Source organism: Cervus canadensis, chromosome 18 (assembly GCF_019320065.1).
Source record: "Cervus canadensis isolate Bull #8, Minnesota chromosome 18, ASM1932006v1, whole genome shotgun sequence".
NCBI lineage: Eukaryota > Metazoa > Chordata > Mammalia > Artiodactyla > Cervidae > Cervus > Cervus canadensis.
The window spans coordinates 23030674-23058418 of NC_057403.1; the positions used below are offsets into that span (position 1 = coordinate 23030674).

The 27745-nt window shown below is 52.0% G+C and overlaps 3 protein-coding genes across 4 annotated transcripts in view; 2 read left to right on the forward strand and 1 right to left on the reverse strand.

Moving 5' to 3' along the window:
- The first annotated feature begins 155 nt into the window (after positions 1 to 155).
- On the forward strand, positions 156 to 8064 carry C18H19orf54 (chromosome 18 C19orf54 homolog). The gene is made up of 6 exons (XM_043435804.1): positions 156 to 1176; positions 3402 to 3470; positions 3990 to 4114; positions 4879 to 5008; positions 5112 to 5182; positions 5916 to 8064. The coding sequence occupies exons 1-6, from the start codon at positions 866 to 868 to the stop codon at positions 6251 to 6253; spliced, it is 1044 nt and encodes a 347-aa protein (XP_043291739.1). The 5' UTR covers positions 156 to 865; the 3' UTR covers positions 6254 to 8064.
- On the reverse strand, positions 7612 to 25651 carry ITPKC (inositol-trisphosphate 3-kinase C). Its single transcript, XM_043435790.1, has 7 exons — positions 24138 to 25651; positions 19437 to 19536; positions 16661 to 16874; positions 15021 to 15225; positions 12717 to 12818; positions 12018 to 12089; positions 7612 to 9011 (listed from the first exon to the last, which is right to left on the reverse strand). The coding sequence occupies exons 1-7, from the start codon at positions 25269 to 25271 to the stop codon at positions 8808 to 8810; spliced, it is 2031 nt and encodes a 676-aa protein (XP_043291725.1). The 5' UTR covers positions 25272 to 25651; the 3' UTR covers positions 7612 to 8807.
- Positions 25652 to 27061: 1410 nt separating this feature from the next.
- The window catches only part of COQ8B (coenzyme Q8B), a 19501-nt gene continuing 18817 nt past the window's right edge, over positions 27062 to 27745 (forward strand). For both annotated transcript variants that reach the window (XR_006263323.1, XR_006263322.1), the window contains exon 1: positions 27062 to 27083. The gene's annotated coding sequence lies outside the window, so the exon portion shown is untranslated. The remainder of the gene's footprint in view (positions 27084 to 27745) is intronic.

The window sequence follows — 27745 nt, forward strand, 5'->3', positions numbered from 1 at the left end:
TAGAGGCGCACGCGACTACGGACCAATCAGTGAAGGCCTCGCCCCCTCACCCGCTTCCTGCCAATCAGGACTCGGTTCTCGCGGCAGTCTCTTCCAAGGCCTTTCTTTGGCAGCCTGTCTCTGTCACGTGATCGCTAAAGGGGCGGACTTGAGTTGCGAGTTTTACCGCGGGATTTGGGAAAGGCTGTACGCTGCGGCAGCCATTTTGCGGGAAGGGTAGGTGCGTTTTACAGCCCGATCCTGTTACCACAGCCGTTTAGGGGCTCCCAACGACCTTCAATCTGTGAGCCTTCTCCAGTCCCCAAGACTTCCTGCTGCGCCCCGATTTCAGGACTTCCTCCACAATTAGGCTGTTTTCCCTGTCAAGTGTCCTTTTGACCTCTTGACTCAAAGGTCAGCTCTAAGGTTCCAAACTCGGGTCTGAGATGCGAGGGGGTGGGATCTATTTTAAATTCTCCCAGTTTTTAGCCCAGGGGTCCTAAATCCCACGCTTTAGGTGCCTTGCCCCAGGCCTGGGCTTTCGTGTCCCATAATTTCCCAAGTTTCTAAACTAGCCCAGGATAAGAAGTTAACTCCTACTAAGCCTCACTCCTTGAGCTCTGCATCCCAACTCTGTACCACAGATCTGTTTGCACATTAAAGGACCCCTTAAGCCTCAGATTCCTTGTGATTTGCGTCAGCTTCAATCCCTGCTCCCAAGGTTCCAGATTTTAGCCCTGTTTTTTTTTTGCAATCCCAACTTAAGCTCCCAGATCAGGAGCTCAGCTCTAAGACCGTCAGACTCTCCATCCCTGTGACCACATTTTGGAGAATCTGTCCCCTCTCTCCCATTCTCGATCTTTCAGCCTAAGTCACAGACCCCAAAATGATTTCTCCATGTTCTCCTCTAGAGCCACCAATTCCTCCTCCCGAAACCCCTGCATCCCAGGCCCTTAATATCCCACTTCCTCCCCTTACCCCAAACCTCCCCGAATTAGCTTTTCCACCCTCGAGTTTCCAGGCCCCTGTTCCCCCACCACCTCCATTGCCGCCTCCGCCCCCCACCACCGGGTTTGCTCCCCCTCATGTCTTCGGCCTAGAGAAGAGTCAGCTCCTGAAGGAGGCCTTGGAGAGGGCCGGCCCAGTCCCCGGGAGCAGAGAGGATGTGAAGAGGCTCCTGAAGCTGCACAAGGACCGGTAGGGTCCCAGGACCCATCCCTCCCACCCGTGGTCTCACCCAACCACCTCTCCCCACATAACTTCAGTCATCTTCTGTTGGGGTTTCCCATTTCCTCAAGGGCAAACAGTCTGCTTCAGCTCCTTATTTAGAGGCCTTCAGTGGCTGTGTGCCTCAGCAATGAAGAAAGCTCCTGCTCCTTGAGAGCACCTCGTCCAGTGGGAGAAACAGATCACTCCCTCCACCAGACAGCGACAGCCCGGAGAGGAGAGGTCCGACCAATCGGGAGGGAGTCCAGACGGAGTGCGCCAGGAGTGGGGGTGGGGGGGGGGGGTCCCAGGGACTTGCCTGGAGGAGGGAACCCCTGAGTACTGTCGAGGAAGTTACTATTTATTTTTTTAATTGAAGTATAGTTGATTTATAATGTCATGTTATTTTCAGGTGTACAGTACAGTGATTCAGATACACATATGTATATACATGCATGCATACATGCTAAGTCGCTTCAGTCACGTCCAACTCTTTGTGACCCCATGGACTGTAGCCCGCCAGGCTCCTCTGTCCATGGGGATTCTCCAGGCAATAATACTGGAGTGGGTTGCCATGCCCTCCTCCAGGTACATAATAGTGTATCTGTGTTAAACTCAACCTTTTAATTTATCTCTCTCCCCTCGGGGCAGGAACTATTGTTACCCCATTTTTCAGATGAGGAAGCTGAGATTCACATTGGTTAAGTCACTTGGCCACAGTGCTTAGAAGAGGAAGGGCATGCGGTGGGGCTCGCTGCTTTTTGCTGGCAGGTGGGGCGGCGGGGGGCCACGCCCTGCTTTTAACCACTGTGCTGTGATATCTCCTCTCATCAGGAGGATGCCTCCCAGCCTTCCCCTTTCACTGGCTTTGGGATAGAGATATAAGCACATTGCCCAGCACCTCCTGAGCCCTAGCTGGGAGGGGGGAAGGACTGGAATCACCAAAATATTCTGAGTGGCCTCCCCTAGGATGGGACTGGGCCTGACTCTATCAATGATCTCTTAGGCCTGGAGCTATCACTTGGTTTTGCTCAAGGCTGAGTGAAGGGATTTCTGTCCTGTCCAACTGCATGAAAAACAGGTTTGAGAGTGGAAAACATGCAGAGATTTGGCATTGATGAAATTAAATTCTTGTTTTATGTCAAGACAAGAGAAAAATTTCTTTTTTTTTTTTTTGATGTGGATCGTTTTTAAAGTCTTTATTGAATTTGTTACAGTATTGCTTCTGTTTTTTATGTTTTGGCTTTTTGGTTATTGAGGCTTGTGGGATCTTAGTTCCCCTACCAGGGATCAAACCTGCATCTCCTGCTTTTGGAAGGCAAAGTCTTACCACTGGACCACCAGGGAAGTCCCAGCAAGATAAAATTTAAATGTAAAATATTTATTTGCCTGTTTGGGCCTCCTCCCTCCTATTTAGTGTGCATTTATCAGACTTCCTTACAGAGTAACATTCCTTCTTAATCTCATCAGAAGACTTTCCTTCTTAATCTTGTTAAGTGGTCAAAATGACCCATGTCCCACAACTTGCTTTGTACTCAATCTGGATTGAGTAAACTGTCAATAATATTTTGACAACCCTTTGTCTCAAAAACTTAACATATGGCTGTGTTTTTGACATCTGATGGGTGGAGAAGTCTTCAGAGCGTTCTGAAAGACTATCTCCCAGGTTATAATCCTCAGGTTGGCTCCAATAAAATTTTCCCTTTCTTTCTTTTGTTAATTTTTTAATCCATGGTGTAGAGCATGCATGTGTGCTCAGTCGCTAAATCCTGTCCAACTCCTTGCAACTGTAGCCCACCAGGCTCCTCTCTCCATGGGATTTTCCAGGCAACATTACTGGAGTGGATTCCCATTCCCTTTGCTGGAGGATCTTCTCGACTGAGGGATCAAACCCGAGTCTCCTGCGTTGGCAGGCTGGTTCTTTACCACTGAGCCACTAAGGCTCAGCATGATGTAGAGACATCCCTGCTAATAACTTCCTCTGACTCCTAGTTGCAAAGCTTTTTGCACATCTGCTCTTTACCCCTTCAATAGCTGAGAAAAAGCAGGGAGTACCAAGCAGAAGAATGATTCTCATTTCTCATCTGAGAAAACAGAGGTGGGGAAGGGAAGTGTCTCATCAGGGATGAAGGCAGTCTGACCCAGCCAAGAGCAGCCCTTGAGGGTGAGACCCTAGGACCTGGTTGCCTCATGACCTGAATGCGCCTCTGATTCAGTTTCAGAAGTGACCTGTGGTGGATCCTCTTCTGTGCTGACCTGCCCTCCCTCATCCAAGAAGGCCCTCAGTACGTACCCTGATTTGGGACCCCAGCCCCTTGGCTGGCTGTGCCCTCAAGCCTTTGCCCTCACCAGCCTCTGTGAGGATTGGCCGGGGAGTGTGGGAAGAGTGGGTTCATCCCAGGGAGCCTAGGGGGAAGGAGGAGGGGAGGGAGAAGGGGAACTTACCCAGGTCAGGGTCCTGGGAGCATGCCCAGTAAACAGTTGAAACAAACAAGCAAGTGAACAAATGAATCTGGTCCGTTGTCTCTGACTCCCCTTTGGCACCTGCTCCTCCTGGAAGCCCAGGTGACATGTCTGCCTAACCTCCCACCCTCTCACCCCACCACAGCCCTCCAGCCTTGGGTTCAGGCCTTGGCCATCCTCTCTCCTAGGAGGAGGAAGTCAGGTCTCCCCACTCGCCCTGGGAGACAAGAAGGGAAATCCCCCAGGGCGGCAAACTGTTCCCCACACTCCAGCTTCTAGGGCCGAGGGGGCCAGGAAAGACTCAAATTAGAGGTTGGGGGACTGGGCCTGTCTCTCCCCAGGTGTGGGCTAGTGGCCTTGTGGATGGCAGGCACCCTCCTGGCGCCCCCCGGCGGCACCTCTCTGGAGAGACTCGTGCAGGTGGCCATCGAGAGAGGATACACGGCCCAGGGAGAAATGTTTTCAGGTAGGTTGGGTGTGGAAGGGTGTCACCCAGATGTCCTGCAGGAGGGGACTGGAGAGCTTGGCTGGGACACATCAGGCACATGGGGGACTTTGTTCCATTCTTTGCGCCCTTCACACCCCCACCCCCCGCCGAAGTAGAGCAGAGTGTTATGAGGTGGACTCTGGAACCAGGCCACCTGGGTTCCCAGCCCAGCTCTGCCGCTTCCTGCTGCGTCACCATAGACAAGCAACTTATCCTCTCTGTGCCTCACGTTTTTTTTAAAATTTTTATTGCAATAGAGTTGCTTCACAATGCTGTCAGTTTCTGCTGGACGGCAGGATCGGTCAGCCGTACACAGCCATGTATCTCCTCTCTTTAGGACTTCCTTGTCGTTCAGGTCACCATAGTGCAGTGAGTTGAGTTCCCTGTTCTATACAGTGGATTCTCGTTAGTTGTCTGTTTCACACATAGTATCAATAGTATACACGTGTCAATTGCGATCTCCCAGTTCCTCCCACCCCCGCCCCATGGGTACCCACACATTTATTCTCTGCGTCTGTGTGTCAGTGTCTCTGTTTTGCCAATAGGATCGTGTGTACCAGTTTTCTAAATCCCACACACATGCATTAATACAGGATCTGTGTCTTTCTCTGTGGCTCATTTTCCACATATGTACAAAGAGATGATGGTCAAGATGAAGGTTATAGGCATTGATTCCTAAAAGCCTTTTTCCCAGTGCCTGGTGCACAGTGACTGCTCCTCGTGTGTCTGCTCTGTCCCTGCAGTGGCTGACATGGGCAGGCTGGCCCAAGAGGCACTGGGCTGCCAGGCAGAGGTGCTCTGCGGCGGCCTGGGCGGTCCCAACAGAGACCGCATCCTGCAGCACATTGTCGCCGGACACCCCCTCCTTATCCCGTATCCCAGGGTCAGGGAGGGAGCCGGGCTGGGATGGGGGGAGTCGGCGAGGGGGGCGGGTGTCCCGGGGCCGCCCGCAGCATTGGCCTTGACTGCAGTGCAGCTACGACGAGGACTTCAACCACGAGCCGTGTCAGAGGAAGGGCCACAAGGCCCACTGGGCTGTGAGCGCAGGTGGGTTCCCCTCCCCTGCCCTGACCCTCACCGCGGGCCTGCCTGATCCCCAGTCTCCCCTCCTCACGTGCTCACCCTCGTGCCAGCCCCTCCGCAGTACTCCAGGCGGGAGCCAGGGTTGGCTCACCTTTGTCCCTACAGGGTAGTTAGCAGGGTCCTGGCCGGCAGCAGGTACTTCAGCATCTGTCAATCAGGGTTTTTCCCAAACAAGAAACTCAGAGCACAGGGGAGGATCAAACTGGACTGCAAACCTGGCCCAGACACTCCCAGGCTCTGTGACTCTGGGCCTCCAGGTCCCCATCTGGAAATCAGGGTGACAACAGTCCCCAGGACAGAGGGCTGTTTGAATGTTCAAACTCTTTAAATGGTGCCTGGTACGTTCCACGTCTGTTGCTATTAGCTATAGTCAGCACCTTCGTCTCTCCACCTGCCTGCTAGAAGGCGGCGCCCTGGTGTGCTCACTTCGGAGCACAGCTCTCCGGGACAGCTCGCAGCGGCTAGGCGGTGACGTCTGCTCTGTTCCCTGCTGCCAGGCTGTCGGCAGGATGTAAAATGCCTGCAGTTCTCCAGCCCAGCACCGTGGGTTCAGATCCAAGCCCAGCTGTGCCCCCGCTGTGTACAGTGCAGGGATCTTGCCAGCGCCCCCCCCCCGGAGGGCTGTGGGGGGACTCTGGGAGCCCCAGCCCCTCGTCAGGACTCGGCTCCTCCTCACAGCCTCTCCCTCTCCCCCCAGGGGTCCTGCTGGGTGTGCAGCGTGTGCCCAGCCTTGGCTACTCGGAGGATCCCGAGCTGCCAGGCCTGTTCCACCCAGTGCCTGGCACACCCCACCAGCCACCATCCCTGCCGGAAGAAGGCTCCCCGGGGGCTGTCTACCTGCTCGCCAAGCAGGGCAAGAGTTGGCACCACCAGCTGTGGGACTATGACCAGGTCCGGGACAGCAACCTGCAGCTGACGGACTTCTCGCCCTCTCGGGCTGCGGATGGCCGGGAGTACGTGGTGCCTGCCGGCGGGGTGCGGGCCGGCCTCTGTGGCCAGGCCCTGCTCCTCCGACCACAGCACTCCAGCCACTAGGCTGCTGCGGCCCCAGCTCAGCTGTGTCACCAGGCACAGCGTGCCTCAGCTTCTCCTTCTGAGTGGCAGCCCAAGGGGTTGGACTGGACCTTCAACCAGAGGTTCTTTGTGCAGGGTCCCCCCGAATCCATCCTGGGCATCACCCCAACTCCCCCAAGCCCACCTGCCAGTATTGAGCACCTACTCTGGGCTGGGGTTATAGCCAGGAGCCACACAGACCGGCTGCCTCTCTGCAGGGGAGAGACTGACAACCTCTGAGACCCCAGGACTTGTCCACCCCCACCATCAGTGCTGCACCCACCCATTTCTGGATGCCAACCACCCTTTCCCTGCACCCCTTCCTGCCTCCCAGTGTCTTTACATCGAGCCGGGGAAGCCTTTTAAAACACGAACCACGGACTTCCTGGCGATCCAGTGGTCGAGACTCCGTGCTTCCACTGTAGGGGCCACAGGTTCTGATCCCTGGTTGGGAACTAAGATCCTGCATGCCACATGGTGCGACCAGAAACAAAACCCAAACACAAACCACATTTCACCACTGCCTTCCAGAGAAGCTTCCAGCACCTCTTGTATGCTCCTCATGCAGCATCCTCCTGGATACTAAACTCACCCCAGGCTCTTCCTTCTCACACTTTCTGCCACCACTGCCTGTGGTCTCAGGTGCCTGTGGTGTCCCGTCCCTGCACCCAGCCCTCCGGTACAGTTCCTGAACTCCTCAGTCCCGGCTGCTTATCACTTCCTCAGGGAAGAGGCCCTCAGGCTCAGCACCTCTCCCACCTGTGTTCTCTCCTGATTTAAAAAGCAAAAGCTCCCACTGCTAGTTATTTGTGCCAACCCCTTCACAACCCTGTTAACTCATGTAAGGAGGGTGCTAGGTCCTCCCAGTTTGAGAGAAAAACAGGCTGGAGAAGTGCTGTCACTGGCCTGAGGTCACAGGGCTGGCCAGTGGCAGAGACAGAGAGATGACCATTTAATGACTGCCTGCTGCATCCACTGAGCAAGGGGAGGAACAGGTCTGTCTCGGCCCATGCTGTGTCCCCAGTGCCCGACAGGGTTTTATTAGACACTGTACAGTGGAGTGTTTCTTACCCATCCCACCCTGACACCCAGGTTGGCAGTGTCTGGTGCACCATCCTGGGAGCCCTTGAACTCTGAGCTGTCTCGGTCACCGCTTTGTCCCCTGCACAGAGCCAGGCACAGGAGTAGCGACTCAGTGAAGCTGATGAATGAATCACCAGCTCTGAGCCCACTTCTACCTGAGACCTGTCATTATCCCCTCACCCCGTGCAGCGCTAATGCTCAAATTATGAGCTTTGAGCCCATAAGCTCCAGGTACAAAAAAAAAACAGACCACAAAGTGGACTATGAATGTGTTTATTGGGGTGTTGTCACAGGAGGAAGGCAGTGAAGCGATGTTGCCTCCTGATCCCTAGCGCGGCCCCATCTAACAACTACCTCTCTCGTATAAATAAGTATAAAGATGGTCAGTAGAAAAGGAGCAACCCTCAGCCTGGAAGACCGCGCCAGAGCTTTGGCTAAGGGGGGAGGGGCTCCACCCACACCTCAGGGTGCTGGGGTCTTTTGGTTTGGACCAAGTTGCCAGCCCCACCCACCCTGCACCTCAGGCCCAGTCAAGCAGGGCATCTTCTCAGCAGAGGCCGGAGAGGGGGCACTCCCGAGGAAAGTGGCTGGGTCCCAAGCCAGGCCCAAGTCTGCCTGGCGTCTGAAAGCCCTTCCTGTGACCGCAGCCCGCTAGGAGGAAGGAGACAGAAGAGGGCAGAGGGCAGAAGGAGGAAGTCCCCAGGCTGAGGCTAGTGCCTGAGGGTCGAGGTGGTGCTGTCACGGTGGCGGCATGGGACGTGGTTGTGGTTTCGGTCGGCAGGGGGTCAGCAGTTCTCCCATGAGCAGGGGAGGAACTCGTGGGGCCAAGGGCAGGTAGGACAGGGTGAGCCGAGCCCTGCCCAGCAGTGTCAGCTCTCAGGCCCGACCCCCAGCGCCACACCCTCAGAGCCTCTGCCAGCCTTGGCAGCCCCCCAATGAAGAGTGGGGGCTATGACTCCTGGGTGGGAGGAGAGCCGCTGCGTTTGTTCACTAATGAGGTCTGGTTCTGCCGGCCCGCCAGCAGCCAGCCCGCAGAGGGAGGGGCTGTGGTTACAGTCACTCATGTGGTGACAGGCCCGAGGTCACGCCTGTACCGTGCAATCACGTGCACTGTGTTCTTTCAGGGCGCGTGGTTTAGCTGCAGCCTCTGCATTCCCTCCTGGCTGGCCAGGGGCCCAGTCTGGTTCTGACTCAGCTGTGGACCCCAGCCAGGTCACACTGCCTCTCTGGTTCTTAATAACCTTCCATCACATCGAAGGGTGGGGCGGGCCCCCACCCCCATCTCCAAGGCCCTTCGGATCTTCCGCACTGGTCCTGCGTGGTGTGCGATGCAACCTCTCCCATCCCTGGACTTCAGCTCCCCTGTGGCTGACCTCAGGCCCCCTCGCATCTTGGGGCCCCTCCAGTCAGATGGGCACCATCCAGTAAATGAACCTGGTTGTGGACGAGCAGGTCAACTTCGGGCCAGGCCCTGGAGGAGGCAGATCATGTTGTCCAGGCCCCAGAGGTAGCCATCCTCACGGTTGCCCTCAGCCCAGGGCAGCCGATGGCTGAGCGTCTGGTGGTCAGGCAGGGCCACAGTCTTGCCGAAGTCGATCATCCAGACCTTGGCCAGGCCGGTGTGGTCGTGAACAAAGAGGAGGGAACTGCCTACCACCTGCAGAGGGAGAGACAAGGTTAAAGGGAGGGGCAGGCACGGCCAAGGTCCCTGCCCCAGCAGACAGCTGAGGGTGGCTGATAGCATGGACTTTGGAGCCAGGCTGCCTGGGTTCAAGCCCCAGCTCTGCCACTTACAGGCTGCAGGGCTCTGGGCAGGGGACTTTTAACTCTCCTTATCTCTATATCATCACATACAAATAGGGAATAATGGAAAAAGTACTATTTACATTGAAGACTGCTATGCATATTATATATAGGAAGTAATCCACATAAAGCTCTTAGAAGACGGGCCTGTATAAACAAATGCAAAATAGGGATTTCCCTGGTGGTCCAGTGGTTAAGAATCCACATTGCAATGCAAGGGACAAGGACTCAGGCAACTAAGCCCCAGTGCTGCAACTCCTAAGCCTGTGCACTGCAACTAGAAAGAAGTCAGTGGCTAGAGAAGCCCGAGAGCTGTAACTGAGACCTGACACAGCTAAAATAAAAAAATTTTAATGTGAAACAGTGTTAGCTGTTACCCCTTTTCAAACTGGGGTACAAAATCCAATGCCTGCAGGATCCTAAATGGGTCAGAGGAGCCTGGTGGGGACTGAGGGTGTGGATAATGCCTCCTCATGGTAAGAGGCAGCAGCTGCTCAGCCCCAGGGAATTGCTACTGGTGACCCAAGGCAAGGGGCTTCCTTTTTTCCAGGCTGTTTCCTCATCTGTAGAATGGGGATGATGGTAAGAGCCCCTCCCTCCTGGGATCATTGCAGCATTCCATGTTCCACAGCTCACAAACTGCCTTGTGGAGCTGGGCACACCGCCCTAGGGAGATACTGGGCTGTTTTTTCTTTTTTAAATTAGAAATACAGGGCTTCCCTGGAGACTAAGTGGTAAAGAATCTGCCTGCCAATGCAGGAGACATGGGTTCGATCCCTGGTCCAGGAAGATCTCACATGCTGTGGACCAGCTAAGCCGGTGCACTGCAACTAATGATCCTGTGCACTAGAGCCCGGGAACCACAACTACTGAAGCACACGTGCCCTACAGCCTGTGCTCTACAACAAGAGAAGCCACTGCAATGAGAAGCCTGCACACCGCAACGAAGGGTAGCCCCGGCTTTCTGCAACTAGAGAAAGCTCGAGCAGCAGCTGTGAAGACCCAGCACAGCCAAAAATAAATAGATAAAACAATTTTTTTAAATTAGCAACACATTCCTTCCTCTTGTCTAACCAGGTTTGCAAGCCCCTCCCTTCTTCTAGTTGGGTTTCAAACATCAGTTTTTCCAGAGAACCCAGAGGATGGGGCAGCTGAGCAGGTGGCTGTCAGGAGAGGCGACGCCGCCCAGGTGTGGACGGCTGTTGGCATATAGGGAGGGGCCCAGGACTGCCACGTCTCCTGTGGTCCAAAGGAAACTAGAAATCCTGGTTTTGCTATGAAGTCTCAGATTTTAAATCTTGGCAACTCGTTTTTTTTTTTCAGATTCTAGTCACCAGGCAAGTGAAACCAAACACGAGGATAGAAGAGACAGAGTCCCCAAGCCTCCTCTTTGTGCCTCGCATGTGAAGCTCAAAGGCAGTGACGATGATGAGAGTGATGGTCACTAATGACAAATGTGACAGTAAAAACTGGCACACACTGAAGGTTTCCTGTGGACTGGACTTTACCTAAGTTAATCCACTTAACCTTCACAACACCCAGGAGGCAGGTGCTACTGGTACCCTGTCCTACGGGTCAGGAGACAGGCCTGCAGAGCCACTGCCCAGGCAGCTGGGGTTCAAACACGGGCCCGCCCGACTCCCAGATGTGGCTCTTTCGGCAGTCAGTGATAACAGGAGAAAGAGGAGAGAGGGACTTGGAAGAGAGAGATGGAAGAGCATGGAGATACACCTGGTGACATCACCACAGACTTCCTGAGACAGCCCCAGAGAGGTGACAGCTTCCAAAGAGACACAGGCTGGGAAAGGGAGGGGGAGAGCTGCCAAAGGAGGAATGCAGGGAACAATAACTGTAAGTAATCATGGAGACTCCCCTGGCAATGCAGTGGTTAAGAATCCTCATTCCAGATCCCACATGCAGTGAAGCAGCTAAGCCCATGCATGTGCAACGATTAAGCCTGTGCACTAGAGCCCAGGAACTACTGACTGAGCCCACATGCCCCAGAGCCCATGCTCCGAAACGAGAGGCCACGCAATGAGAAGCCCTTGCACCACAACTAGAGAGTAGCCCCTGCTCTCCACAGCTAGAGTCCCAGGGCAGCCAAAGATATAAAAATACATAAAATTATTTTCTTCAGTGAGAGAAGAACCTGCCTTCCAATGCAGGGAACTTAGGTTCAATCTGTAGTTGGGGAACTAAGATTCCACATGCCACAGAGCAACTAAGCCTGAGCACCACCATCCCTGAGTCAGCACCACAACGAAGATCTCGCATGCCACAGCTAAGACCTGATGCAGCCAAAAATAAAGAAAAATTATGTTAAATAATAATTATGGCTACGAAATCATCACAAGAGCTGGGAACTTTTCTGCACTCTGAACAGCACTCTGTATTCGCTCAGGTCCACCTCAGCAGCTCCATAAGGAAGGTACTATTTTCCCTTCCTGTATCAGGAGGAAACCAAGGCCCAAGGGGGGCAGGTCACATGCCCCAGGTCACATGGCCGGGCCAGCCTTCATCCCAGGCCAGCTGCCTGCAGTTCATGCTCCTAACTGTCCCCCTCCCTGAAATTCCTGATGCTGTTTACCCTAAAGAAGCAAACCCCCCAAACCTGGGGGAGGGGCCTCTTGTTTTTTTTGGATGTGCCACAAGCTTTGTGGGATCTTAGTTCCCGAACTGGGGATTGAACCCAGGCCCTCAGCAGTGAGAGTCCTTACCACCAGACCGCCAGGGAGTTCCCTCAGGGTCTCCTTTTATAGCTTTGGCAGGTGACCCTGTCAGCGGTTTCTCCTGAGGCCACCTGGACCCAGACGCCCTACACACACAGGGCCCTCTGTCCCATGGCAGCTGGGGCTCGCACCTCGTGGGTCCTGAAGAACGGGGAGCTCTCCAGAGCTTCACGAAGGTCTTCTAGGCGTGCCACGTACTTTCTCTGCAGGTGAGAGGGAAGATTTCTGGTTAGTTCATGGACTTTGTGGGTCCTTACCCACCTTGAGATCTGACTCCATCTCATTCCCCCAAAGGAGTGGTTAGACCCCAGCCAGGATGGGATAAGAGGAGCCATGGGAAAATGGCGGGGGGCGGCGGGGGGGGGGGGCAGGATTGGAGGCATCAGGGTGGCACAGACAAGAGTGTAGCTGGTAGATTATATGAATGCCCACAATTCCTAGCAGCTTTTCCTGCCAAGAGGCAGACTCTTTCCTTTATAATGTAGGCTTGGTCATATGAGTTGCTTTGGTCAATAGAACCTTGCGGGTATGAAGGTGGCCATTCTGAGCCCAGTCATTGAGAGACCTTGCTTTTTCACTTGCTCTCTTGGCCTGCTGCTTCCACTGTGAGAACAAGCCCAGGCCAGCCTGCCGGGCGATCAAGCCAGGAGCTGAGACAGTGAGGCAGCCACCAGACATGACAGCAGGGTGCTCCTGGCCCTGCCAACCCTGACAAGACAGTGAGCAATGCCAGCCCCGTGTCAGCTGAAGCAAAAGATGGTTAACATGGGAGGAACAAGGATGTGGCAGTCCTACGCTTCTAAATATGGGGGCACGGGTGTCCTGCTCACCAGGATTGTGTGGTTCCCGTCCACAAAATCCTCCAACACCTTTGTCACCTGCTCCAGCTTCTGCGTCTTCTTGAAGTTAGTGTTGCAGGTCCCATCGGCTTTCTGCAAGACGAGGGGTATCATGGCTTTTCCTTCCCACACCCAACACCAAGCAGCCTCAGACACCTCTGGGGGGCAACTACCTGCCTCCAGGCTTACTTGCTGTTTAGGGGAAGCCAGCCCACCTGGTCATACTCCTGAGCAACCAGTCCTTCGGCTCTGACCTTGAACCCCCCTGGTTGAACTGCTCTAGCCAAGTGGGCTTTGGAGAGGCTTGGATGTGGCTTTGAATCATGGCTCTGATACTCCCTAACTCAGTGGTCTTGAGCAAGTCATTTCACCTGCCTCAACCTTGATTTCCTCATCTGGAAAATGGGATTGTGTTAATATCCACCTCCTAAAGCTGGTATAAGGATTAGGAGAGCCTGAGTGTGTAGGATCCATAGCATAGTGCTGGGCACCACTCAATAAAGTGCTCAGTCACTGAGTCGTGTCTGACTCTTTATGACCCCATGGACTGTAGCCCGTCAGGCTCCTCTGTTCATGGAAATTTTCAGGCAAGATTATTGGAGATGCTTTCAAACTGTGGTGCTAGAGAAGACTCTTGAGAGTCCCTTGGACTTCAAGGAGCTCAAACTAGTCAATCCTAAAGGAAATCAACCCTGAATATTCGTTAGGAAGGACTGATACTGAAGCTGAAGCTCCAATACTGTGGCCACCTAAAGTGAAGAGCCAACTCATTGGAAAAGACCCTGATGCTGAAGAAGACTGAGGGCAGGAGAAGAAGGGGGCGACAGAGGATGAGATGGTTGGATGGCATCACCAACTCAATGGATGTGAGTTTAAGCAAGCTCTGAAAGATGGCAAAGGAGAAGGAAGCCTAGAGTGCTGCAGTCCATGGGGTCGCAAAGAGTCGGACACGACTTAGCGACTCAACAACTCTAGGGGATCTTCCCTACCCAGGGATCGAACCTGCGTGTCTTGCATCTCCTGCACTGGCAGGTGGATTCTTTACCACTGGGCCATCTGAGAAGCTCCCATGCTACACTTGATCTTAGTCAAAAGGCAGAGAAGCAATAAAATAAAGGAGAATAATGTCATTTGTTACATCTGAGAGAGGTACAAAGGGCCCCCTGAGTCATCCTACCAGGCTATGCCAGCCAGGTCCCCTGTGGGCAATGGTAACATAGAGGTAACAGCACAGCTATAATCAGATGAGGGAGGCAGACACTGAATAAGATCATCATAAAGGGAGATAAGATAAGGGAGTGTAGGAAGTTATAAGGAGGTAAAGAGAGGCCCTGAACTAGCAGGACAGAAATCAAGGAGGGCTTCCTGGAGGGAGTGGAATTTGGAAGCAGACTGGAAAATAACTGAGAGTCAGTCAACCAGGGGAAAGGGGAAGAGCAGCCCTGGCACAGGAAAGAGCAAGTGCAGAGGGCCTGTGGCAGGAGACAGGAGGACCCTTTCAAAGAAATGAAAGTACTTCACTGTGCCATTTATAGGGGCTTGTGGCACACCCACAGAGAGCTAACACAGCAGGAAAAGAAAGGAAGGAAGGCAGGAGGGAGGAAAATCTCTCTCTCTCTGCAATGATAAGAAAAATTCTCCAGGACCATGCCATCTTTTTAAGAAAGGGAGGAAAATGTAGGATACACAGCTGCATTTGTTTGTATATACAGGAAGAAATATAAGAAACTGATCAAGTGGTTCCCCATGAGCAGGTGTGGGGCTGGGGGCGGGGGGCGGGCACAGAACAGGAAGAAGAGCAACAGGGTTGGGAGAGAGATTTCTTTTACAGTATTTTGACTTTCAAACTGTGGTGGATAGCTATAGATTTAATTTACAAAAAAAAAGAAGAAAGAGAAAACTTTTCTGCATAAGGAGGAAAAAGCCCATCCAGCTGCTGTGTTGGATGATGGATCAGAGTGGGTGAGATCAGCATCCCGGAGCCCAGAGGGGCTGGGGTACGAGAATATGGGGCTGGACTCGGACAGGGCCTCGGGGAGGGGGAAAGAAGATGGAATCAAGAGACTTTCAGGCGGGTGGATAAACAAAACTTGGTCTGTGACAGACATGGCAGGAACAGAGAAGTGGACCTCTCCCAGCCTGTTTTTCCATCCTCTGCAGTCTCCTGCTCGCTCTCCAAATCGGGCATCTTTCCAGTTTTTTTTCTGACATCCTAGTTGGTTGGTTTTTCTGTCACTCTGTCTCAGACCTAGCTCTTAGCCCTCCGGAAACAGGCCAGCAGCTCCTGGGCCTCACCTTGATGCCCTCGATCCGGAAGCCCAGGGTGGACGTCGAGCTCACGGTCTCCCTCCACTGCATGTAGCGGGGCTTGGTGACCGCACACTGGGCATGCTCCTCGGGGGTGGGGGCCCCGGGGTCCACAGCCACCATCTTCTCATACATGTCCTTCCGGGGCCGGGGCCGTTCTCGCGCCTTCACCAGCTCCTCCTCCAGGTAGGTCCTGGGACACAAAGGATGTAACAAGGGAAACTATGAGGAACAAACCTGGAGGACTTTTACTCCCTGATATCAAGGAGTGTTATAAAACTACAGTGTGGCACAAGAATAGACAAATAGATCAATGGACTGGGACAGAGTCCACAAACAGACACACAAGTGCATTCACCCGATTTATGACAAGGAAGGCACTGCAATTCAGTGGGGAAAGAGTAGTCTTTTCAATCAATGATACTGGGTCAACAGGATATCCCTATGGAAAGGGAAAATGAACCTCAATTCCTGCCTCACACCATATATAAAAATTACATCTAGATGGATTGCAGATCTAAATGTGAAAGTTAAAACAAAGCTTGTAGGGGCTTCCCTGGTATCTCAGTGGTAAAGAATCTGCCTGCCAATGCAGGAGATACAGGTTTGATCCCTGGTCCAGGAAGATCCCACACGCCACAGAGCAACTAAGCCCATATGCCACAACTATTGAACCTGTGCTCTAGAGCCCAGGAACCACAACTACTACTGAGCCTGCACACCCTAGAGCCTGTGCTCTGCAACAAAGAGAAGCCACTGCAATAAGAAGCCTGTGCCCCACAACTAGAGAGTAGCCCCTACTCGCTGCAACTAGAGAAAAGCCCCCACGGCAACAAAGACCCAGCATAGTCAAAAATAAATAAATATTTTTTAAAAAAAAACAAAGCTTATAGAAGAAAACACAGGAGATCATCGTGATCTTAAAGTAGGCAGATTTCTTTAAAAGCTAACCATAATGAAATAAATTGATAAACTGTACTACATTAAAAGTACTTCTATTTATCAAAAGACATTAAGAGAGTAAAATGGGAGAGTTGGAGAGAGAGAATGGTGTGTGTGTGTGTGTGTGTGTGTGTGTGTGTGTTTGTATCTCCAGCAAAGGACCTGTATCCAGAATATATAAAGAATTACAAATCTTTATAACAAGAAGAGAGCCTGATCAAAGAATGGGCAAAACGAAATAGTAAAATGGGCATTTTTCAAAAGAGGATATCCAAATGACTAATCAATGCTTAACTTCTTTGGTCATCAGAGAAACAGAAATTTAAAAAATAAAGAGATATCCACCAAGATAGCTAAAAGTAGTAAAACAGGAACTGGAATTCTCATACACTGCTGATGGGAAAGGATGCTACTACAACCACTTTGAAGATTGGCTTAAGACCTCCCTGGTGGTCCAGTGGCTAAGACTCTGTGCTCCCAGTACTGGGGGCCCAGTTTGACCCCTGGTTAAGGAACTAAATCCCACATGCCACAACTAAAGATTCCACATGCCACAAGTTGGACCACGTATGGCGAAATAAATAATTAAGTATTGTTTAAAAAGAAAAAGAAGATCAGTTTGGTGCTATCTTCAAAAACATCCACCCAACCCTTCACCTCTGCCCCATGGCTGCCCCTGAACCTACCTGCTGCCCATCTTGCAGTCCATGATGGAGGGGTTCTCAAAGTCTGCCAGGAGATCTTCCATCTGATTGAAGGTCTGGCCATCCCGCTGCACCATGCCATAGTAGGCTGGCACAAAAGGCCGCAGGGGGTCACGCATCAGCTGCTCCAGGCTGTGCTGCTCATACTGACAAAATCGCTTCAGAATCCAACCATCTTCTCCTGCCTGAAAGTTCCCTATGAGCAGCCATCAACCAGAGGGTCAGAAACTGGATGAGCCACCTCCCGTGTGTCTCAGATCCTGGCCACCATCATCTTGCCTGACCCGTCTGCAATCCTTCCTCTCCCTCCCTGCAGCTCTCAAAATCTTGGCCAGGGGAACGTATCTGAATCAGTTCTAATGAGGTGGGCGAACCTAGAGCCTATTATATTGAAGTAAGTCAGAAAGAGAAATATAAATATTGTCTACGGATGCATATATATGGAATCTAAAAAGACGGATTTATTTTCAGGGAGGCAATGGAGAAACAGACATAGAGAACGGACCTATGAACATGGGGGGAGGGGAGAGGGTGAGATGTATCCATAGAGTAACATGGAAACTTACAATACCATATGTAAAATAGGTAGCCAGGGGGAATCTGCTGTAGCACTCAGGGAACTCAAGCAGGTGCTCTGTGACGATCTAAAAGGGTGGAATGGGGAGGGAGATAGGAGAGAGTTTTGGGAGGGAGGGGACATGGGTGCACCTATGGCTGACTCTTGTTGATGTATGATAGAAAACCACAAAATACTGTAAAGCAATTATTCCTCAATTAAAAAAAAAATCTTGGCCAGAGTTGGTGAAGGAAGGGCCTAGTTCTGCATTTTTGTTTAAACAGAGTCGGGTTCCCAGCACACTATGTCCTCATTTGTTTTGTAATTTTGGATTATGAGCTCACGATCAGCGGTGAGAACTTTTGTGAGAGCTGAGTCAAGAGCATGACTCTCCAGAGCACATTCGCATTTGTTTCAGCTTGGAGTCCCAGAGTGCTAACAAACGGACCTGGTTAATTCACAAATCTGGCATTTCCTGGGCCATGCAGATAGTGTAGATTAGAATGACAAATTTTTACTGAGGCAGATAGTATTTTCAGATTATATTTTCCAAAATGTCTGTAACGGTAATCACGAACCCTTCTCCTGGGGCATTTGTTTTGTTTTCATCATATATATATGATGAGTAAAGAGTAGCTCATGTACACATGCTCATCTAGAATTTTGCTACTCCAATCAGGAAGTGGAATCTAATTATTTAATTCTTTTCCCCTTGATTTTGACAGAATCTTGCTTCTTATGGCAGAAGCAACACTACGACTTCAGAGTCTGAGACGCAGCCTCCACTTTGTTGTCACAGACCCTTGCCTCTCAGTCCTGAGCTACCAAGTAAGAAATCTGCTGAGGCCACCATACTGTGAGGAAGCCCAAGCAGCCACACAGAGAAGTCATGTATGGGCTTTCCAGCTGGCAGCCCCAATGGAGAACCAGCCAACAGCCAGCATCAACTGCCTGGTGTGTGAATGAATGAATCTCCAAAGGTTTCCAGCCTGCAGCCTTCGATTGTCCTAGCTGAATTCCCAGGTATCATGGCGCAGCAATAAGTCATCCCTGCTATGCTCTGTCTGAATTCCCAGGTATCACCCAAAACTTACGAGTGTAATAATATGGTTGTTTTATTCCACTAAGTTGTTTTTTTTTTTTTAAACCACTAAGTTTTGAATTTTCTGTTTTCAGTTTTTTTAAACTCAGCAATAGTAACTAGGATACATACAGATGGCAGGCCTGTGTTGACAGTTTTGCGGGGCAGTGGCGGGGGGGCAGGGGGTGGGGTGGGTGGAGATTTTTGCCTTTCTCTGACTCAGATCTGAGGATGAACAGGAAGATAAGTTCCCTTCCCTTTGTTGATGGGAACAATTTGTCTAGCCCAGCCCACTGCCTATTTTTGTAAAAAGAAAAAACAAAAAAAGCTTTATTGGAACACATTATCTATGTCTGCTTATGTGTTGCAACAACAGAGTTGAGCACTTTGTATTTATTATCTAGCCCTTTACCAAAAATGCTAGATGCTTGGCCTCATGCTACTATGTGCTTAAGACACTGTGCTAGGTCCTGGGGGGAAAAAACATTAAAGCTGTTGTTTGTTGTTGTTTAGCCGCTAAATTGAGTCCAACTCTTTTCAACCCCATGGACTGTAGCCCGCCAGGCTCCTCTGTCCATGGGATTTCCCAGGCAAGAATACTGAAGTGGCTTGCTATTTCCTTCTCCAGAGGATCTTCCCCACCCAGGAATCGAACCCCCATCTTTTGCATCAGCAGGCGGGTTCTTTACCACTGAGCAATAGGAAAGCCCCATAGCTGTTGTTTCCTGGGGGCCTACTCTGCTCCAGACACAGGATGGGGACAGGGACTGGGAACTGCCATTTAGGAGGGGTAGGGCCTCAGTGAGGGAAAGTAACTTGCCCAGAGCCATCCACAAAGAAAGATTTGGATTCGAGCTCAGGCCCCTCTGTCTCCGTGGTCAAAGATTTGCCCCCCACCACCCTGACACCAGACTAACAGGAAACAGCCCTCCATCCTGAGGGATGAATGACCCGGCCCAGGCCTAAGCACGTGCCACAACAGTTCCAGGAACTGGAGTCTGTCACTGAGCCCATTTTACAGATGGGGGACCTAAAGTACAAAGAACGGTTCCTTCCCCGCCCAGGCTTCCCTGCCCAGCCCGGCCTACCCCCCAGTCACCCTTCTCCCCACCCGCTCTCACCAGAGTGTCCAGACAGCTGGACCCAAGGGTAGTGTTTTCGGAAGGAAACCACAAAGGGTGAATACTTCAGAACCGTCTTCAGCTTCTTCCACGGCTTGTTCTGTGTAGGGCAGAGAGGGTGGGGTCAGGGCTGAGGCCAGGTAGGGAGGGGGATGAGGCAAGTGCCCTGAGAGGGAGCCAAGGGGCAGCCTGGGGTCTTTCCAAGGGCCAGGGGGGCTTCCTGGGATCACTGGGCTTAAGCTCATTGGGGTGAGCAAAGCTCACTTACTTTAGTAATCATGAGCACCCCCAAAGCCTCAGCAAAGGTGAGAAGAGTCCCTTTCCATTTATCTCAGTGTCATCACTTTTTGGTTGCACAGCATAAGGGATCTCCCCCAGTCAGGGATCAAACCCTATATTGGGAGCACAGAGTCTTAACCACTGGACCACCAGGGAAGTCCCTCAGTGGGATCACTTTGTATCTGTGTCTCTCTGTCCTTCTCAAAGGAGTAAAGATAGGCTAGGTTTTATTGTAGTCACCAGCAACCCCCCCAAATCTTTCCACAACATACACACACCAAAAATGGGGAAGCCTGCTGTTCCTGAATGAAGGCAGATCTTCCAGGGAAAATGATAAAGGAGCTGATGGACAGAAGCCGAACAACAGAGAAATAGAGACAGGGGACAAAGTGATGACAGGGACAGAGACAGAGGCTGTGGCAGCGCCAACAGCTGCCCACCGAAGGCCTCAGGCCTGTCTCCCCGCCAGGGATACCCCTGCCCTCGTGAACTGAGCTTTGGCCAATGACATGTGACTGCAAGTGTCACTTTTAGGTGGAGTCTTAAAGCCAGTGAGTGACTCCATGTTCTTTTTCCTATTAAAGAAGGAAGGGGGGCAGGGCACTCTGGGAAGAAACAGAAGCTGAGTGAAGACAGCATGGAGCAGGGGCCCCTCACCTCACCCGTCACTGCTGAGGGCCCGTGTTCAATCCCTGGTCAGGGAACTAAGATCTCACAAGCAACACAGCCAAAAAAGAAAAATCCTTTGTTGCTCCAAGTTACTAAGTTTGGGTGCTGTTTGTTACTACAGCAGTCCTGACCTCTTCCCACTGACACAGAGTTACTAGAAGAGAAAGAAACAGAAACAGAATGGGAGACACAGCCATGACAGAGAAAGAAAATGAAACATAGATGCAGAGAAAAAGTGGTCACAGCAAATAAAAGAGAAGCAAACAGAAAACAAGGATTTAGTTGTATCCTATTGACTCAACCAAGAGCATCTTGAGAACTGGTTAGTGCCTGAGTTCACTGCATATGCACACACACGCCCATGTGCGTACACACACACATGAGCGCGTGCGCGCGTGTGCGTGTGCACATGCATACTAACTCGCTTCAGTCCTGTCCGACTCTGTGTGACCCTGTGGACTGTAGCCCACCAGGCTCCTCTGTCCATGAGATTTCCCAGGCAAGAATACTGGAGTGGGTTGCCATGCCCTCCAGGGGATCTTCCCAACCCAGGAACCGAACCCGAATCTCTTATGTCTCCTGCATTGGCAGGTGGGTTCTTTACCACTAGTGCCACCTGGGAACCTCTACACATAGGCGCACACACACACACACACACACACAAATAGCTTCTCTGCTCCAAACACATACCAAACTCTTAGCAAGGATTGGGAAAACGAGTCATGTTCAGAAAAAAAAACCTACATGGCTCATCTCCCTCCACCTGAGGGTCAAAGCCATGTTATCTCCTATACCCTGAAGCCCCGTTACCTAGCAGACATCTAATGGATGGGGGCAGACATCTAATGGATGGCGGGAAGGTCAAACACAGACCAGGGAGTGGGACTGCAGGACTCAGGAAGGGCTCTTCCCTCCCCTCTCCAGCTGCCAGCCATGGAGAGGAGGTGATGAATGAAAGTTCCTGTTTACTAAGCACCTGGAACATTCCAGGCACAATGACAAAGGCTCAGCATGGCATAACCCACCTAATCCTAAAAACACTGCCCCAGGAGGACTGTTGACTGTATTACAGGGGCGGAAACAGACCCAGAGGGGTGAAGTTACCTGCCTAAATCACACAGTGTAGTGCTGGGGTTCTACTTCTGGTCTGCCTTCACTGCCCTGGGCTTATCCACCACAGCCCTGCCAGATTACAAGCCTTGATTGAGGGCAGAACTGAGGTTGCCATGGTTACAAGCATGTCCTCAGTCATGGCCTGACACAGAATAAGTACTCCAAAAATATAGTTTGGGTTGAAGGAAGTTGAAAGTGTGTTTCTCTTTCTTTTAATCATAAGCAGTATGGGAAGTTCTACACATACACTGAATCATAAGCAGATTCAGTATCTTCTTTATCTCTTTTTTTCTTAGATCTGATGTTTAATCTGGGCTGTCTCAGATATCATGCCCTCAGCTCACATGCCCCTTCCCCACCTCCAGGAAGCCCTCTCTGATACCCTAGGTCTGGCCAGTCACCTTCTCTGGACTCCCACAACCCTGTGGGCTCCCCCATCCCAGCCTGACCCCTCCGAGTTATCACTACCTGGTGATGGGTCTGTCTCCTCCCAGTGACCTGGGAGCTCCATGCAGGCAGCATCTGGGTCACTGCTGTGTTCCCGGCAAAACCAACATGGAGCCAAACACATAGCAGGGACTTGGGGACTGTCTGTTGCCTGATTAGGAGGATGCACGTGAGAAGGAAGGAAGCGGGGAGGAAAGGAAGAAAGTAGCTGGGTCTTTAAGGTCAGATGGGATTTCAAAACGAAGGGAGCAGGAAGCGAGGGGTATTCAGGGCGGTGGGAATGGCTTGAGCAACAATCGGAGGCAGGATGGCAGCAGTGTGTTCGGGGAACAGCTCGTACTTAGGCTCCATTGCAACAGCAGAAGGGGTCAGGAGGGGAGAAGGGAAGCTGAACAGAGGAAGGAGCCTGGAGACAGGAAACTCTGAACTCAGGACCAAACTCCTGATTGCTATCAGGAAAGCCCTGGGGAGCCATGGAAGACTCTGGAGCTGGGCACCTTCAAATGTTGGTCACAGCTGGGCCCTGGAGGCAGATTCTAGAGGATGAGGAAACACTGAAGACAGAAAGGCTCCAGAAGAAGGCAGATAAGGAGGAATGGATCCACACAGTATAGGGGTGAAAATGCCTGGGTTTTCAACTCAGTCAGAACTGAATTAGAATCTAGGCTCTGGCCGGACAAGGCCGACTCTAAGCAAGTGATCTCACTTCTCTAGGCCTTAGTGTCCCCTCTGTAAAATGGAGATAATAATCCCAAACTTACAGCACCGTTATAAAAATTGAACAAGTTAACACATATACAGCACTGAGAAAAAAAGTGCCTAAGATTCAGTAAAAGTTGGAATCTGTGTCTTCCAAGGTCTGTGACTTTGGATGAGTCTCTGTGCTTCAGTCTCCTCATCTGTAAAATGGGGATAATAGTGTCTACCTCACAGGGCTGCTGTGAAGTTTAAATGAGTTGATACAAGCAAAGAGCTCAGCACAGAGACTTCCCTGGCGGACCAGTGGTTTGGACTCTGCACTCCCAGTGCAGGGGGAGCCGGTTTGATCTCTGATTGAGGACCTTAAATCCCTTGTGCAGCAAGCTGCAACCAAAAAATAAATAAATCAGTGAAAGAGCTTGGCACAGGGCTGGGCATGAGCGAGTAAGAGCTGTTGCTTTTTTTTTTTTTTTTGAGAGTTGTTATTTTTTTTCTTTTCTTCATTCGCTTCAGCTCAGCTGCTCTGAGATGCCAAGGAAGTGAGGGAATAGGGAGAGGGAACAGCAACAGCAGAGCCCCAGAGGGTCAGCGCAGGCAAGCTGAGGCAGGTCTATCTCTTACATCTGCGGCCACATGTGTGAGCACGTTCAGAGAGCGAAGCATGTCGGGTGAGCAGGGCTCAGGGCAGACTCCAGCCAGGGGCCCCAGGACAATGGGAGGGTCCAGCAGGCTGACCCATGAGAGGCTCTCATACCTGCCTCTGCACTGACCCTCCCTCCCTGAACCTGCCCTGCCAGCCCTCCTGATTCACCGGCAGAGAACCGCACCCAAGCTGAGGATGGAGAATGTAAACAAGAGATTGCAGGAGCACCCTGGGGAGCTGGGGCAATGCAGTGGGGAGATTGGAGAGTCCTTGGCTGGGGTCCCTTAGCGTTTCGGGTTCACACAGCTCTTTGAGAATGATAAGAAAAAAATACTGGGCGCTTGCTGCCTACAGAAGTGAATGAGCTTAGGGGTGTTGAAGGCTGATGATCCCTTAAGGCAGCTACGGGCCCCAGACTAAGCAAAGTGGGGTAGAAAGTGCACCCTTTCTGTCTCCCTAAACTAGTATTCTTTAAAGTCTGGGGGGATCACACACTGTCTAGAGGATCCAACAGAAGTCACAGACCCTTGCTGCAAAAGCATGTGTATATACTCACAGGACTCACACAACTTTTAGGGGTTCCTGGGTGCCATGAAGTCGGCCAGCAGCCATCCATTTTAGACCCCAGGACTGGAGGCGGGGGAAAGGAGAGAATGAAGAGGAAGGCACCTGGAGAGCTAGGAACCTTGCCATCAGAGGGAAGAGGTTGGTGGATGAAAGAGGTGCCTGGAGATAAAACTGCTGGTGGAGTTCTAGAGAACCTCTCAAAGGAAAGGCGGGGGTGGGGGAGTCGGGGGTGGGCTATGGGGCCTGTGGGGGTCTGGCTCAAGGGCGGGGTGGGTCCCACTCACCCCAGACCTGTCCTCGGGGTCGCTGGCACCTCCGCCCACAGCCACCACGTCATCCTCAGACTCGTCGAAAGAGGAGGCAGAGGAGAAGCCACCACTGCCCGCCTCGAGCTGGGAGGGAGGTCCCCCTGGCTGAGCCTCAGGCTCAGGGGTCTCCGGAGTGATAATGAGGCGGGGCACAGGGGTCAGGGGGCTACCCGCCAGGTGAGGGTACAGGTGAGTCACCAACTCCCTGTGTTCTGGTTCCTCTAATGAGTCATCTTGGTTGGGCTCCCCCAAAAGGCAATCTGTCCTAGGCTCTGTCTGGGGTCCGTCAGTGCCGGGCTGTGACCACAAGCCATCGGTATCTTGTGCTGGGAAACCACCGGGGTCAAGCTGCTTCCAGGCTGTTTCAGTGTCCTGTTGTATCTGGGAGCCATCAGCGCGAAGCTCCGTCCAGGAGTCTTCGGTACCTTTTTGCGTCCTGGAGCCCTCGGTGAACGGTTCTTTCCAAGAGCTGTCAGCACCCGGCTCTGTTGAGAGAGGGACCCCCTCTGGCTGGGTCCGGACGCTTGACCTGTTCTGGTGGGTGCAGAGGTTATCAGCCCTGGGCTTGGCCCTCTCTGGCTGGGTCTGTGACCCATGTATTTCTAGTTCTGTCCAGGGCCCGTCAACCCCTGGCTGTGCCCAGAGGTTAGCCCTATGGGGCTGAGACTGGAGGTCAGTCCTGTGTGGGTCAGCCCAAAAGCCATCTGTCCCGGTCTCCGTCCAGTCACCGGCTGTCTCCAGCTCTGACCAGTGGCTGCTCCCTCCTGGATGTGTCCGGAGAATGGACTTGCCTGGCTCCGTCGTTGGATTGGGCCGCTCCGTCTCCGCTCCGAGGCCAGCTGCTTCAGGCTCAGCCCGTCCGTCGGCCCTCGACTCAAACCCGAGGCTGGCCCTCTGGGGCTCAGTGTGGAGGTGGGACTCCTCGGTCCGGGTCCGGGGCCCGCCCCCTTCCGGCCGCCCCACCGAGCCCCCAGCTCCGGGCCCAGGTCGTTGCTGCCCTGGCTGCCGCCGCCGCCCCCCTCGCGGCGCCGCCAGTCCCATGCGGGCTGCCGCCGGCAGCGCCTGGGCCTCCGCCTCGCTCAGGCTTCCCCGGCACGGGCAGCGCCTCATGCCCGTTCGCAAGGTTCGGGCTTCGACCGGGCCCAGCCCCTCCTGTCCCTTTAAATCCCACGAGGGGTGTGGCTGGGGAGCCCCAATTCGTGGGTTCCGGCCCTCGGAGCTCCAGCCCGCCCAGCCACGGAGGGGTTAACCGATACTCCCTCCTCCATCCCGGGGAAAGCCCCGAAGCCCCGCCTCGCCGGACGTGACGTAAGGGACGAGCCTTGTCTGGCTCCTCCCACCTCCTTTGGCTGGAAGGATTGCGAGTCCCTGACAGGTCGTGTTTGTGGTGCTGGTGTCTTGATCGCGGGCGAGTAGACCCCCTCGCTACACCCCGCAACTAGTCCAAACTCGCCACGCCCTCGACTGGCTAGTTTAGTCTCCCTGTAACCCCCTGCGACGAGTCCAGCAGCCCGCTCGTTCTTCACGCTGCGCCGGGAAAGACTTTCAGAAACTTGGGAATTCCGTTTGCGTTGGTTGAGACCCGCCTCTGCTAGTTCCTAGCCGCGTCCCCTTGAGGGAGTAACTTCCGCTCCCAACCCCCAGTCTGAGCCCCAGACTCAGTTTTCTCATCTGTAAAATGAGGATCTGTTACTTTACTGTTTGGAAAAAGGAGTGATCAGTGTCATAGGAGCCAATTACTTTTACCAACTGGGAAATTGTGGCCCAGAGCAGTGAAAGAAATTGTCTTAAGGCCAAATCCTGGTTCCAACACTGACTTCCAGGATGACCTTTCCCAACAGACTTGTCTCTTCTGAGCCTCAGTTTCCCCATCTGTAAAAAGGGTTGTTATGAGGACTTTTTATTTATTTACAATGACACATTTGTGTACTTGCTTTGTCCCAGGAGCTGCACTTACCATTTTATACCCAAAATCTTAAAAGGTGGGATCATCGTCATCCCCATTGCACCGTCAAGGAAACAGAGGCACAGAAAGGCAAAGCAGTGAGTCCAGATCACATATCTGAGAATTCCCTGGTGGTCCAGTGGCCAAGACTCTGCACTCCCAATTTAGGGGACTCAGGCTTGATCCCTGGTCAGGGAACTAGATCCCACATGCCACAACTAATGAGTTCACCTGATGCAAAGAAGATGGAAGATCTTTTGTGCTGCAACTAAGATCCTGTGCAGCCAAAGAGGTACAAAAAAAAAAAAAAAAGGATCATACATATAAATTGTATAGATTTGAACCTTCAGTTCAGTCACTCAGTCCTGTCCAACTCGTGAGTGACTCGTGAGTGACTCCCTGTAGCATACCTGAGCTGGCTCTGTTTACCTCCCAGACCTCATTTTATCCTTTTCGCCCCTTTCACTCTGCCATTAACCTCATTCCTATTTTTTTCCATTGCAGGGACTTTGGACTGGTTGTTCCCTCTGCCTGTAACATTCTTCCCTCAGCTATTTCAATAGTTCCTTCCCTTACCTCCATCAGATCTTTACTCAAATGATGTCTGCTCAATGAGGCCTTTCCTGACCACCCTATTTATTTATTTTTGGTCCACACCAAGTGGCACATGGGATCTTAGATCCCAACCAGGGATCAAAGAATGAGTGGCCCCTGCAGTGGAAGTGAGGAGTCTTAACCACTGTACCATCAGAGAAGTTCCCTGAACCACCCTATTTAAACGCACAGTCTTTCCTCCTCTCCCTGCCCTTCCTAGGTTTATTTTTCTCTTTAACAAGTGTCACCTAATTACATATACTCATTTATTTATTTATTACATATACTTATTTATTGTGTCCCTCACCAGAAGCCATTACCAAGAAGGCAAAGATTGTCTGTATTGTTTCTTGCTGTGTCCCCAGAGCCTAGAAAAGCATATGGTAAGCACTTCACAGAAATTTTGAAAAGAATGGTTTTACTATAAGAAATTTCTCTCATGTATAGAGCTCTTGTTCTGTACTGGCTCTGTGCCAAGCTCTTTACAGACACTATTTCACTGCATTTCTCTCTCACTAACCCTAAAGGGAATGCCATGACCCCACTTTACAAATGGGGATACTGAGGCTCAGAGCTCTGCCAGCTTGTAGCCTTTGCTTGTGGTCACCAGGCTAGCTAATATGATCTCATGTACCTGAGGCATGTGGTACCCAGCTTGGTACCTTCAGTCACAGCTTTGTAGGATGAGTAATTATCACAGGTGCTTTTTATGTATTTTGCCCCTTGGGGTGAGCTGCCACCTAGCTCCTGAGTCAGACCCCTGTGTCTGGTACGGTACAGGGGGTGGTTTCTGTCTTGAAACTGAATCACCTGGAATGGGTGTTGGGCACAGACCCAGGGCTCTAAAATGAGTCATCTCTTTACAGACCAATGAGAATTCATAGCAGGGTCCCCCTAGTGCATTATACAGGCTGGGAAGCTGAAATTCAGAAAAGCCTAAGGCTCTTCTGAGGTCGAATAGCACAGGGACAGAGACTGGGAGGTCTGATTCCTGACCAAGGGGTATAGACACTGTTGCGGGGGGGGGGGGGGGGGGGGGGGGGGG

Excerpts from the sequence above, each read along its gene's own strand:
- C18H19orf54 (XM_043435804.1), top strand. The coding sequence starts at position 866 with ATGATTTCTCCATGTTCTCCTCTAGAGCCACCAATTCCTCCTCCCGAA. Across the intron at positions 4,115-4,878 it reads CCAGGGAGAAATGTTTTCAG|TGGCTGACATGGGCAGGCTG; the intron begins GTAGGTTGGGTG and ends CTGTCCCTGCAG. Across the intron at positions 5,009-5,111 it reads GGACACCCCCTCCTTATCCC|CTACGACGAGGACTTCAACC; the intron begins GTATCCCAGGGT and ends ACTGCAGTGCAG.
- ITPKC (XM_043435790.1), bottom strand. The coding sequence starts at position 25,271 with ATGAGGCGCTGCCCGTGCCGGGGAAGCCTGAGCGAGGCGGAGGCCCAG. Across the intron at positions 19,537-24,137 it reads ACCCCGAGGACAGGTCTGGG|AACAAGCCGTGGAAGAAGCT; the intron begins GTGAGTGGGACC and ends TGCCCTACACAG. Across the intron at positions 12,819-15,020 it reads TCCGGATCGAGGGCATCAAG|AAAGCCGATGGGACCTGCAA; the intron begins GTGAGGCCCAGG and ends CTCGTCTTGCAG.